The sequence below is a fragment of the Myotis lucifugus genome, unplaced genomic scaffold (assembly GCF_000147115.1).
Source record: "Myotis lucifugus unplaced genomic scaffold, Myoluc2.0 scaffold_7, whole genome shotgun sequence".
NCBI lineage: Eukaryota > Metazoa > Chordata > Mammalia > Chiroptera > Vespertilionidae > Myotis > Myotis lucifugus.
The window spans coordinates 18672297-18686240 of record NW_005871055.1 but is presented as its reverse complement, the minus strand read 5'-3'; the positions used below and the strand labels follow the sequence as shown (position 1 = coordinate 18686240).

At 42.3% G+C, this 13944-nt stretch overlaps 1 protein-coding gene across 1 annotated transcript in view; it reads right to left on the bottom strand.

The window, feature by feature from the left end:
• The window catches only part of NBEA (neurobeachin), a 928080-nt gene that overhangs the window by 799563 nt on the left and 114573 nt on the right, over positions 1 to 13944 (bottom strand). Inside the window, exons 7-8 of the mRNA XM_006083617.3 lie at positions 8189 to 8308; positions 3348 to 3494 (exon numbers count right to left, since the gene is read on the bottom strand). Coding sequence (XP_006083679.1) covers positions 3348 to 3494; positions 8189 to 8308 — 267 coding nt within the window. The remainder of the gene's footprint in view (positions 1 to 3347; positions 3495 to 8188; positions 8309 to 13944) is intronic.

Sequence of the window (13944 nt, the reverse complement as noted above, 5' to 3'; positions counted from 1 at the left end):
AATTTGCATATTAGGCTTTTATTATATAGGATTGTTTGTCTCCTCCCATGATAATGTACATCTTCCTTTCCCCCAATAAAGGCAGGGATTTTTGTCACTGTTGTATCCCTAGCACCTAGAAGACCTAGAACAGGGGTAGGCAACCCCTGGTGCGTGTACCAAACATGGCACGCCAGTAACTTTGGCTAGCACGCGAAACCCTCTCTTATAATCTTCCATTTACAACTTTTTTCTTAATATCGACTTTTTTATTTTTCAGATAAATTCAGTGTAGATGAATCTTAGATAAATAAATAATTTTACATAACAACTTATCTTAAAGACCACAGACATGGATTGACGAGAGAGGGGAAGAGCAATTTCTATGCCTCTGCCTTAACTCTCCCTGCCTTCCTAGATCCAACCAGTGTTTTGGTTTAATCCACATACGCTTGTGACACTGGGAACTTGTCACTTGCTGCGCAGGCTAAGGGAGCCTTGGCCTGGAAGTGTGCGAACACCAGGAAGTTGTCCAGAGCAGCACAGGCTAGGGGAGCCTTGGCCTGGGAGCTAACACACAAACACTGGGAACTTGTTCCTCACAGCACGGGCCCCAGGACCCTGATTCTCCAGGCAGGAAGCACCAGTGACCCAATATATGTTAGGATGCTAGGAAAACCGGTATCACATGAATGCTTGTGCATAGAACATAGTGCCTCAGGGTTAACACTCATTTTCACTGTTGGTATGGAAGAACGTGATAAGAAAGAGCCATATGACAAATTACTAAGTTTGCAAAGTGATTCAGGATAATGTTTTCTCCTTTCTAAATGAAAAAAATTACATAACTCTATATGTAGCCCCTTTTCCTTTTTGCACCTTAAAAGCACCCATCAATTTTGAAATTTCACTATGGCAATCATATTGGATTTATGGTTTGCATATCTGTATTTACTTGATTTTCTAACTTTATGTCTCATTGGTTTGATTGGTCACTCTACTTATCATTCTGTTGGTGCTTAAAGAAAGCCACTTAAAATATTTTATGGAACAAGGCAAAGCAGTAGGCAAGGAAGGCAGACTGCAATTACAGAAACACTAGAGGGCTGGTGCACAAAATTCGTGCACAGGGTAGTAGGGGAGTCTCTCAGCCCGGCCTGCACGCTTTCCAATCCAGGACCCCTGGCTCCTAACCGCTCACCTGCCTGCCTGCCTGATCGCCCCTAACCACTCTGCCTGCCTGCCTGATGCCCCTAACTGCTCTCCCCTGACAGCCTGATTGCCCCTAACTGCTCCCTGATCGGCCCTAACCTCCTCTGCCTCAGCTCCCACCACTGTGGCTTTGTCCAGAAGGATGCCCAGAAGATGTCTGGTCTAAATAGCATATTACCCTTTTATTAGTATAGATTCCAATGCAAAGCCAACACTTGGCACAGCTATGTCTCAAACCCAACCAAAGGACCCATGAAAGAAGAAGTAACTAACTGTACAAGCACAAATTCACTCTACAGATAGTTAAACAAGTAAAATGTATGGAGAAAGGAATGATAGCAAGTATTGCCACCTTGACATAAAAATTACAGCACTAAAACAGAACCTGGCTGGAGAACCTAGCGAGAGAACATGGCAAGAGAACCTACACAGAACCTGGCTGGAGAACCCAACTATGCTGATCAACCAAATGCTGTCTCTGTGTCATTCCTTCTTCGCCGACTCTGTCCACACCTTGGGGAACCCCTGGACCTGTTGGGGCTGGACCCCAACAACATATTGTTTTTGTGATTAATCACTATGCTTTAATTATGTTCAATTTGTAACAATGAAATTGGGGGTCACCACAACATGAGGAACTGTATTAAAGGGTCGCGGCATTAGGAAGGTTGAGAACCACTGCTTTAGACAATAAAGAATTATTTAAAAAAAAAAATGACAGCACTATCCTAATGCAATTTATGATTACTAAAATCACTGAAAACATCAATATATTTTCATAATAGTAAACTCAAACTGTCACTTATATGTCAACATGGAACTTAAAATTGAAAACAGAAATACTAATGCAAAAATAAAAAGACAAAAGAAATATTTTTAATGTCTGTAGTCCTTTTTCATAACACAATCTTTACACTGATTATTTAGACATAAGTTTTAAAATAAATCACCAGCTCTTCCATACAAGACATGGACTTCTTCAGAATCATAAACACTTTCACATACACTGTATAATTCTTTTTTAGCTCCAAACATTTAGTGATGTCACTATTTCCAATATGATTTTAATAAAACTCTTATACTAGTAACTCTTTTCCTAGCCAGGTGTGCTGCAGGGGTTGGGAGGTGGGGAATACAGGAGAGGGAAATTGGGGAACATTTGTAATACTGTCAATAATAAGATAAAATAAAATTAAATTAAAAAGCTAATCCTATCCTATATAATAAAAGCCTAACATGCAAATTGACCGAACGGCGGAACGACCGGTGAAACAACCAGTTGCTATGATGTTCACTGACCATCAGGGGGCAGACGCTCAACACAGGAGTTGCCCCTAACCCACAGACCCCAGGCCAGCCAAGGCAGGTGCCATCAGTGCCCCCCCGATTGCCCCGCTGATGGCCCCACAGAGGGAGGAAACTGGCGGCAGTGCCGGGGTCGGGGCCGGTGAGTGGGTGGCGCCAGGCCGGCCAAGGCGGGTATCAGCAGGGGCCCCCAATCACCCCTCCAGTCACCCCACAGATCAGCCCTGATTGCCAGCCAGACCTAGGGGCCCTACCTGTGCACAAATTTCATGCATTGGGCCTCTAGTTCATATATATAAATGCAATATCTTACCTAATTAAGTTTTCATTTTAAATATTACAAAGCAGGAAGAATATAATAAATCATATTAAATAATTAGCTTTGCAAAATTAAGATTATTACTCCGTAATCACTGCCTACCCTAGAAACGAATAATTTCAGCCATATGTAATACTTTATACCATTTTCCTTCTAAATCTTTATTCTTCCTAGGTTACCTCTAATTTTAAAAATAATAGTCATTTCATTTGTTTATTATATATCTTTCAAAATTTGATATTTCAAATAGCACATTAAGCAATACGTTTTTATAGATTTCTTATTTCAAAATTATGTAAGAAAAGCCATAGCTTCAACATTAGAAAACAGATTAAAGAATAAAAATAGTTCATGAAAGGTAAATGTTAAAAAAAGAAAAACACCTTTGAAAGAAAATAAACATAACAGCTGAATTCCAAAAAATAGAGATGACTTTTAAACCACATTGAAGACTATCACTATATATTATATCACATTTCACATAGAATTTACATAAAACTTTACACAGAATTTATAAGAGAGTTCTTACTACCTTATATCCAGGTCCTAACTGATGAACTGCAAATATCTGTGCAGGGTTGAGTGCTTCACTGAATACATACACGGCACCAAGTTGACCACAGAATACTCTATTTGCATCAGCAGTTTCGGAGGATCCAAGAAAGCACTTGTCATAGCTCTATTTTTAAAAAGTCATAAAAAGCAAATGTATTATTTTCTAATGACAAAATATTTAAGGATACCTTCTTTCACTGTCATAACAATAAAAGAAGAAAGCATCAATTAATTCTTACAAAGTATTTAAGTAATAAAAGCCAGCTAAAGATTTTTAGGAAAGATAAATCAGTTAAATGTTTTATATTGATGGGCAAGTTAAACAAACAATAACCATTTACTCAATCACTTGACCACTTCTCCAACTTTATATTTAAAGGCAAAAGGGCTTATAATTATTTATTTACAATAGTAAAAATTATTTTAAACTAAAATGATTTATTATTATTCATATTCAGAGAGAGACTCATCTGAATCAGAGAATAACTCGTCCAATTTTAATCATAAATACATAGGGCCTAATTTTTAAAACGCAACCTAATTTTTCCATTATTGATATATTCTACTATTTCTCCAGACAGAGGAAATCACTTCCCTCTCTCACATAAGTAAGCATTATTCAGAATCAGAAAAGATCACAAAAGTCTGATGCCTAAAGCAGATGGTACAGTGCTCTCCATCTGGAGAGTTGAGCACCTAAGAAGCCATTCTTAACAAGACCTTTCCCACTAGGACAGTGGCTCTCAACCTTCCTAATGCCACGACCCTTTAATACAGTTCCTCATGTTGTGGTGACCCCCAACCATAAAATTATTTTCGCTGCTACTTCATAACTATAATTTTGCTACTGTTATGAATCGTAATGTAAATATCTGATATGCAGGATGTATTTTTATTGTTACAAATTGAACATAATTAAAGCATAGTGATTAATCACAAAAACAATATGTAATTATATATGTGTTTTCCGATGGTCTTAGGCGACCCCTGTGAAAGGGTCGTTGGGGGTCGCGACTCACAGTTTGAGAACCACTGCACTAGGATGTTTTAAACCTCTCCTAATACTTGGTCCCACCCATCTAGACCAGTCACTGCTGTTTCTCTCTCACATCCTCACAGGTTATTACACTCATGTGAATGAGATACAAAATCAGAAACTAGTCATTAACTATCCAATCCTTAATTAAAAGTATAATAACTTAAGAATTGACTTCATAATGCATATGTGCATATGCATTACTGTCCAGGCCTCTCCATTTAGTGGAGCGCTACTGCAAATAATTCACAAATCTAAGTATTTTCTTCCTTGTATTAAAAATATATATAACCGTAGAGATAATGACAGTCAACATGATCACTGAGGTTTTATCCACTATAATAAAAAGACTTTTTCCTTTGGAGAGCAAAACTTAAGAATTTCATCTGTATATTCTAATTCTGACAAAATTATCCTCATAAATATTTACTATGTCCTGACTACAAGTTCCTAGGACAAAAAACAAAAACTTTTCCTATAAAGGAACAGATAGGAAATATTTTATGGTTTGTAAGCCACATATGATTTCTGTTAACTTCTTTGATTTTTGTTTGTTAGGGTCATTAAAAAATGTAAAAACAAGATTCTTAGTTTCTAGGCCATACAAAAAGAGGTAAAGGGCCCTGACCTAGAGAACAAACTAGACTATGCATACAGTGCTACAAGGAGAACAAGAGCCAATCCCTGCACTGAGAAAACTAAAGTCTACTGAGATGCAGATAATATTGAGATATGAATTTTATTAAAAAGAGGCTTGCTGGAATTATTCTTTGGGCATTAGAACACATCTCTTATTTTTGCTCTAACAGGCTTGGATGAAGATAAGAGAAGGCCCAAAATAGAGAAAAAAGAACTTTTAAGGTTTTAAATCTATATGTCCTCTATTAAGAATCCAACTATGTTATCTCCACCACTGCTAATATTCTAGTCAAAATTACTATCTCTTTGTTATAGCAGTAAATCATTTAACAGATCCCCCTGCTTCTGCCAATTATTTTCCTTAAAAATATTCTCAATACTGCAGCCTGATTGATGTTTCCAAAATACCAATCAGCATCATGTCTCTAGTCTGCTTATAATCTTACTAGAGGCCCGATACACGAAAATCATGCAAGAGTAGGCCTTCCTACTCCCAGCTGCTGGCACCAGCTTCCCTCTGGCACCTGGGACCCAGGCTTCCCTCTGTCTGCAGGCAGGCACACAGGGCCCGGGCTTCCCTCGTAGTCCTGGCTTCCTCCAGAAAGTGGTCAGGAAGGACTTCCGGTGTAATTAGCATATTACGCTTTTATTATTAAAGATAAAGATTTTTAGACTAGATAACATTGGAAAGCCCAAGCCTTATGTTAGTACATGAGGCCTTGCATATTTGACTGTCTAGTATCTGCTTTGCCTCATCTCTTATCTGTTCTCTTCCCTCTGCCCCAAACAAGCTGGTTACTTTGTTGTTTAAGAAACTCTCCAGTTTTGGCTTAAAACCTTTCAACATCCAATGAATGGGATATTCCCCCCAAATATCCACATGGCTTGCTCCCTGAACTCTAATAAAATCATTTCTGTATCATCTGGCTTCTCCCGTCCCTAAACCTACACTTTCTATACCTGTTCCCACTTAATTTTAGTCCATAGAATTTATCACCATTTATCTAATAAATAGTAGTGACTATCTACACTAATAAAAGAGAAACATGGTAATTAGCGTACGGCCGCTACCCTTCCCATTGGCTAATGAGGGCGATATGCAAATTAACTGTCAGCCAAGATGGCGGCCGGCAGCCATGCACTGAAGCGAACAGGGAGGCTTGCTTGCTCCAGTGATGGCGAACTCCAACGTTCCCCGCCTGACTTGCCGGCCTCTTAGCTGCAACTCTAAGCAACTATGTTGCAAATATAGAAGCTAAACAAAACCCCAGAAACCGGCTTTCAGTCAGCCAGGCTTCAGCCAGCCGGACCGCAATATTGTATCAAATACAGAAGGTAAAGGCCAGAAACCTGCTTTCAGCAGTCAGCAGCCGAGGCCTCAGAGCTAAAGCTGGCCCAGAATAGAAAAAAGAAAAAGAATAAAAGGAACAGTTGGGAGTTTCAGTCACCCGCCAGCCTGAAAACAGCCCTCAGCCCCTCACCCAGACTGGCCAGGCACCCCAGTGGAGACCCCCACCCTGAAGGGGGTGTGACCAGCTGCAAACAGCCATCATCCCCTCATCCAGGCTGGCCAGGCACCCCAGTGGGGACCCCCACCCTGATCCAGGACACCCTTCAGGGCAAACCAGCCGGCCCCCACCCGTGCACCAGGCCTCTATTCTATATAGTAAAAGGGTAATATGCCTCCCGGCACCGGGATCAGCGGAGCAGTGAGGCCTCCCAGCACCGGGATCAGCGTGACAGGGGGCAGCGCCCAAAACCCCCTGATCCCCCTGGGGCTCTGTGAGTAACAGGGGGCGGGGCCACAACCTCCCTATCCGCCCTGCTCTATTCATGACAGGGGAAGGCGCCCCAACCCCCTGATCAGCCCTGCTCTGTGCCTGATAGGGGGGAGCTCCCCAATCCACTGATCGCCCTGCGGCTCTGTGTGTGACAGGGTGCGGCGCCCCAACCCCCTGCCCCCTGATCAGCCCTGCTCTGTGTGTGAAAGGGTGCGGCGCCCCAACCCCCCCCCACGGGCCCTGCTCTGTGTGTGACAGGGTAGAGCCATAACCTCCCCATCGGCCCTGCCCTGAGTGTGACAGTGGCGGCGCCCAACCCCCTGATCGGCCCTGCTCTGTGGGTGATAGAGGGTGGCGCCCCAACCCCCCTCCACGGGCCTTGCTCTGTGTGTAACGGGGTAGAGCCATAACCTCCCCATTGGCCCTGCCCTGAGTGTGACAGGGTGCAGCGCCCCAACCCCCTGATCCGCACTGCTGTGTGTGTGACAGGGGGCGGTGCCCCAACTCCCCTATCGGCACTACTCTGTGAGTGACAGGGGGGAGCTCCTCAACCCCCTGATCGGCCCTGCCCTGTGCATGACAGGGGGGAGCTCCTCAACCCCCTGATGGGCCCTGCTCTGTGTGTGACAGGGGGGAGCTCCCCAACCCCCTGATCGCCCCTGCTCTGTGTGTGACGGGGTGGTGCTGCAACCTCCCCATCGACCCTGCCTTGAGTGTGAAAGGGGCGGTGCCCAACCCCCCAATCGACCCTACCCTGAGCGTGACTGAGGGTGGCATCGCAACCCCCCGATCCGCCCTGCTCTGTGCATGACAGGGGGTGGCGCCCCAACTCCCCAATCGGCCCTGCTCTGAGCCTGACCAGGGGCTGCACCTAGGGATTAGGCGTGCCCTCTGCCAACCAGGAGCAGGCCTAAGCCAGCAGGTCGTTATCTCCCGAGGGGTCCCAGACTGCGAGAGGGCACAGGCCAGGCTGGGGGACTCCCCCCTCCACCCCCCCAAGTGCACAAATTTTTGTGCACCAGGCCTCTAGTATGTTATACTTATCTGTCTAAGGTTTTTGTGTCATATCCAAATAAGGTGAAAGATACATTTTTAATGCCTGGGATTCTGGAAATACTAGAATACAGCCTTGATGTTTTTGACCTAATATTTAATAAATTATCAAAGCATTTTTTCTTTTTTTGTATCACTAATCATGTCTTGTAGCAATTATATTAAATTTAAGACTTAAAAATTCACTTAATAGAAAAAAATTCAAAGTAAAACTATTAAGTTTCTAACAAACTATTTTATTATTCAATTATAAACAATTACATATCATATGCTCAAATACATTAAAACACAGGTTAAAATAAAACTTACATCATTTGTGTTAACATGCCAAGCCATATCACCATAGGATACTAGCTGTCCATTCACATAGCATCGAATTTCACTGTTTCTCCATCGATTGTATATGTGGACAATGCTGATCATATACCACTTAAATGAAAAAAAATTAAAGATATCAATAAGTAATGTTTAATTTTTATTGTATAAAAAGCAATTGTAACATTCATAACATACCTACAAAAAATGCTTGCAACAAGTAAAAGTTGCCCTCTACTATTTCAATTCCCTCATCCCATTTCTCATCTATCAGATGAAAGAAGTAATTCATAAAGAATAAACTTGTGATTTGGACAGAGCTAGAAAGCCTGAATCTTACTAAACCTTCCAATTAACAAAGATCCAAAAACTATGAAATTACGATTATATTTGTGTTGATTCACTTAACAACATTTACATTGTGCCAGGTACTGCAAACCCACAGATTTGACAAGACTGAACATAGTTCCCACTTTCCTGAAACTTATGGTATAATGGAAAAGACATACATTGAACAAGTAAAACAATATAGGATCACAAATCATAATGATTTCTGTGAGGAAAAGAGAATGGTTTAAAATGAGAGAGAATAACCTAGATTCTACTTTGGACTGCATGGTCAGGAAAGACCTCACAAATGGAAAACTTTTTACATTAATAGTACAATTTAGATACAATTGAAACACACCATTTCGACTTATTAAATCAGGGATAATTTTATATTCTAAACTTAACTTATGAATATTCATTAAAAATAAAGAAATAAATTTCAATTGAGTTCTCATTTTATATTTACTAGGGCCAACAAAATGCATTTTTAGTGTTGTTGGTTTTTTTTATATAGATGGTTTAAGGTCTGTAATAATTTGTGGATCCAAAACTTAGTCTCTTTATAGTTAACTAGAGGCCCAGTGCGTGAAATTTGTGCATGGGTAGGGTCTCTAGGCCTGGCCGGTGATCAGGCCCATCGGGGCCTTCTGGCTGCTGGCTGGGGGCCTTCCTTCAGGCTGCTGGCCAGGAAATTCCTTTCTCCAGTTGCCAGCTGCCGGTGGGGGCCTCCCTTCCATGGCTGCCAGCTGCCGGTGGGGGCCTCTCTTTCCTGGCTGCTGGCTGCTGCCCGGGGCCTTCCTTTGTTCCGCACAGCCCCCTGGTGGTCAATGTATGTCATAGCGAGCGATCGAACTCCTGGTCTCCTGGTCGAGCTCCGAGGGGACAATTTGCATACTAGGCCATACTAGGCTATTTAGATAGATAGATAGATAGATAGATAGATAGATAGATAGATAGATTATAGATAGATAGATAGATAGATAGATAGATAGCATAAAGCAGAGAATATAAAAATAGTTTTCTAAAATGAAGAAAAACACAAATGATTTCTAGATATTTGAGCAAGTATACCTTCAGTGGATAAGGGGGACGGGGGATAATTAGACTAGCTTTTATTAAAAAAAAACATAAAAATATAGACTACAGACTTTGTTCTCCAGATTGCTTAAAAGCACTATTCAATTATTTAATAAATATTTGCAAAGTAGATAACTTTAATAGTAATTCTCAACCACTAAAATTTGTTATTTCAAGTTGTCTGGAATATTTTGAACAAAATTCAATTCATTTATTTTTATTTAGAAAAGCAACACTAAACAACTCACAGAAAACAGTAATATATAAACAACATTACTTATCAACTATAAAAACAATGTCAGGTCAAATCATTTAACTCATTTACAAGTTTTTTATCTTCTTAAATTGTTCCATTCTAGGTAATCTAATTTGTTGCAAACTGAGACATTAAAGTTAGTCATTTAACAGCTCATGTTTCTAAGTATTACAAACTTATGAGAAAAGAGCTCATAAAATTGAGCATCAAATAAATTTAAGAAAATTTCATAGATATTTACATATGTAAGAATCAAAATTTATCTAAATAGTCCTAGCTGGTTTTGCTCAGTGGATAGAGCATCAGCCTGCTGACTGAAAGGTCCCAGGTTTGATCTGGTCAAAAGCACATGCCTCGGTTGCTGGCTTGATCCCCAGTAGGGGTGTGCAGGAGGCAGCCAATCAATGATTCTCTCTCATCATTGATGTTTCTCTTTCTCCCTCTCCCTTCCTCTGTGAAATAAAAAAATATGTATTTTTTAAAATTTTTTCTACATAATTTTCAACCATAATGCAATCTAGACACAATATGTACATTTTTAATAAAATTTTGAGAAATTAAAATATCTAAATAGAATAGACATGTTTATAAATATAAAAATTTTCTGCTGCTGGAAGATATTTTTAAAACAAACACTAAAAGCTGTACAATTGAGAGATTCCAAGATGGTGGCAGAATAAGTAGAAGCTACACCGACAATCTCCCAGTACCAAATTGAAATTACACTAAAATATAGTGTAATTTTCAGCATCATTGGATAACCTACAGAAGACTAAGTGGAAAGAACCCTTATAAACAAGGATGTAAAGAGGAGGCCACATCAAGATTGGTAGGAAGTGTGGTGGTGCAACAAGTCTGGTTAGGCTCGCACAGGCAGCAGCTGAAATTCTGGAGAAATGTCTCAGTTGTAGGGGGTTACCTCTGAGAAGTCTGGGATATAAACACAAGCTGGACTCCCCAGCCCAGAGTAACAAAACTGGGAAAGGTGCCTACATAACACCTGGCTATGAAAAGCACCAGGGGTACTGTCCAGCCGGAGAAGATGGCTAGATACATAGGCACCCCCTTAATGGGCCAACACTCTAAATTGCATTTGCAGCCACTCAACTTGGACTCTGGCAGAGAGAGGGCAGGGTGAACTAGAGCTGCATGAGGAGAGTCTGGGGTTTGTAGCTCTGTGGAGAAAGCCACCAGGATCACTATGCTGAAGAAGCATTCCCCACTTCTGCAGAAGCATTCTTTCTCGGACAGAGCTTTCCCAACAATACAGCTTGAGCATGGGGGGAAGCAATTGCCCCACCAATAGAAAATCCTCTTGTCCCACCCTGGAGAGTTTACATCCACTGTGCTAACATGCTTCTGGGCCTTGGGCTAGATAAAGCAGATCTTGGTGCACAGCTTGGTCCTTTCCACATGCACTCAGACACAGCTGAGGAAGCCATAAACTGTGGCCCTCTGATAGCTCTAAACAGGGTACTCAGAGCCCATCATAAACAGCATGTGACATTGGATTAAACAACAGATCCTCCAAAGGAACCCAAAACCAATAAACCCAGTGGCCAGCTTCAAACAACAATGGAGAAAGATCCAATAAGCTCACAAGCAGTATATCAACAGGGAAATATTGGCAGGATCCAAATCCTGCTAAGGTGAATTCAGCTTCATGTAATAAGCATCAGCTACAGACTGCATGCTGTGTTGGGGCTGAGCCTCACTGTCAGCCAGCCTGAAGAGAAAGCTCATGCATAAATGGGCCAATAGCAAGTAAGACTCAATTACAACAGGAGGTCACACGCAAAGAACACAGAAAAATTATTACAGCACCAAGGTCTGGCGGTCATGAAGACTATGCCACTGCGTCCCACCTATCACATAAGGCCACCCTACCAAGACTGGGATTCGTATATAATACATAGAAACAAATGCAAACAGGCAACTAAAATGGAGAGAAAACGAAGAAAGCACCAAAAGATAATCCTCTAGAAGAAGAACTAAATTAAATGGAGAGAAGCAATTTATCAAATATAGAATGCAGAATAGAGATTATAAGGATGCTCAATTGCATGAAAAAAATAAACAGAAACTATGAAAAACAACTTTGTAAAATGAAGAATGACACAGCAGAAATAAAGAATACACAGGAAGGAATAAGCAGCAGATTAAAGGAAGCTGAGGGTGGAATCAGTGAACTGAAAGACAGGGTAAAAAAAAATCACTAAATCAGAGAACCAAAAAGAAAAAGCAATTATAAAACAAGAGTACTGCTTAAAGGAGCTGTGCAACAATCTGAAATATTCAGCATCATAGGAGTACCAGAAGATGAAGAAAGTGAGCAAGAGATACAGAACTTTTCTGAAGAAATGTCATAAAACTTACCTGACCTAGTGAAGAAAAAGTCACACAAGTTCAGGAAGCACACAGAGTCCCAAGCAAAAAGAACCCAAAGAGGACCATGAGCAGACGCATCATAATGACAATGCCAAAAATTAAAGAAAAAGAGAACAGAGAAAGAAAAAAGCAATTTGTTAACCACAAAGAAGCTTCCATAGACAGTTAGCTGATTTCTCAACAGAGACACTGTAAATCAGAAGGGAGTAGCAAGAAGTATTCAAGGTAATGAAAAGCAAGAATCTAAAATCAAGATGGTTCTATCCAGCAATGCAACAGTTCAAAACAGGAGATGAAATAAAGAGCTTCCAAGACAATAAAATTGGCTAAAAGAGTTTGTTAACAACAATCCAGCATTACAAGAAATGTTAAAGGGACTGTTAGAAGAAGAAAAAGAATGAGAGAGAAACAAGCAAAAATAATACAAATAACAATCTACACTAATAAAAGAAAAACATGCAAATTGACCGTACCTTCGCTGCACCTTAACCCATGCCCACCAGCCAATCAGAGCGAATATATGGAAATTAACCCAACCAAGATGGTGGCCAGCAGCCACAGAGCTGGATTAAGCAGGAGGCTTGGTTGCTCCAGTGATGGAGGAAGCCAAGCTTTCCGCCTGCTGCGGGCGGCTCTGAGCTCCACTCAAGGCAACAAAGTTTCAATTATAGAAGATCAATAAACCCCAGATACCTGCTTTCAGCCGGCCGTGGCCACGGAGCTGGAGTGAGCAGGAGGCTTGGGTTGCCCCTAGCAATGGAGGAAGCCAAGCTTCCGGCCTGCCCTGGCCAGCTCTGAGCTCCACTCAAGGCTACAAAGTTTCAATAATAGAAGGTAAATAAATCCCAGAAGAAAAAAAAAAGAAAAAAAGGAGAGGCTTGGAGCTTCCGTCACCGGGGGGCTTGGCCAGCCTGAACACGGCCCTCAGCCCCTTACCCAGACTGGCCAGGCACCACAGTGGGGAACCCCACCCTAAAGGGGGTGTGGCCAGCCTGAAAAGAGACATCAGCCCCTTACCCAGGGTGGCCAAACCCCCATGGGGTGAGGGTCCCCACTGGAGGGGGGGGGGCTTGACCAGCCTGCAAACAGCTATCAGCCCCTCACCAAGGCAGGCCAGGCATCCCAGTGGGGACCACCACCCTGAAGGGGGTGTGACAAGCCTGAAAACACCCATCAGCCCCTCACCCAGGCTGGCCAGGCAACCCAGTGGGACCCCCACCCAGATCTGGGACACCCTTCAGGGCAAACCAGCCGGCCCCCACCCGTGCACCAGGCCTCTATCCTATATAATAAAAGGGTAATATGCAAACTGACCCTAACAGCTGAACGACTGGGAATGACTGGTCACTATGACACACACTGACCACCAGGGGACAGATGCTCAATGAAGGGGCTGCCGCCTGGTAGTCAGTGTGCTTCCACACGGGAAGCTCTGCTCAGCCAAAAGCAAGGCTGATGGCTGCCACCACAGCGATGTTGGCGGGAGCCTCTCCTGCCTCCTCAGCAGCACTAAGGATGTCCGACTGCAGCTTAGGTCTGCTCCCTGCTGGTAAGTGGACATCACCAGAGGGCTGCCAGGCTGCCAGAGGGATATCTGACTGCCAGCTTGGGCCCAATCCCCCAGGGAGCAGGCCTAAGCCAGAAGGTGGACATCCTCCAAGGGGTCCCAGACTGCAAGAGGGCATAGCCAGGCTGATGG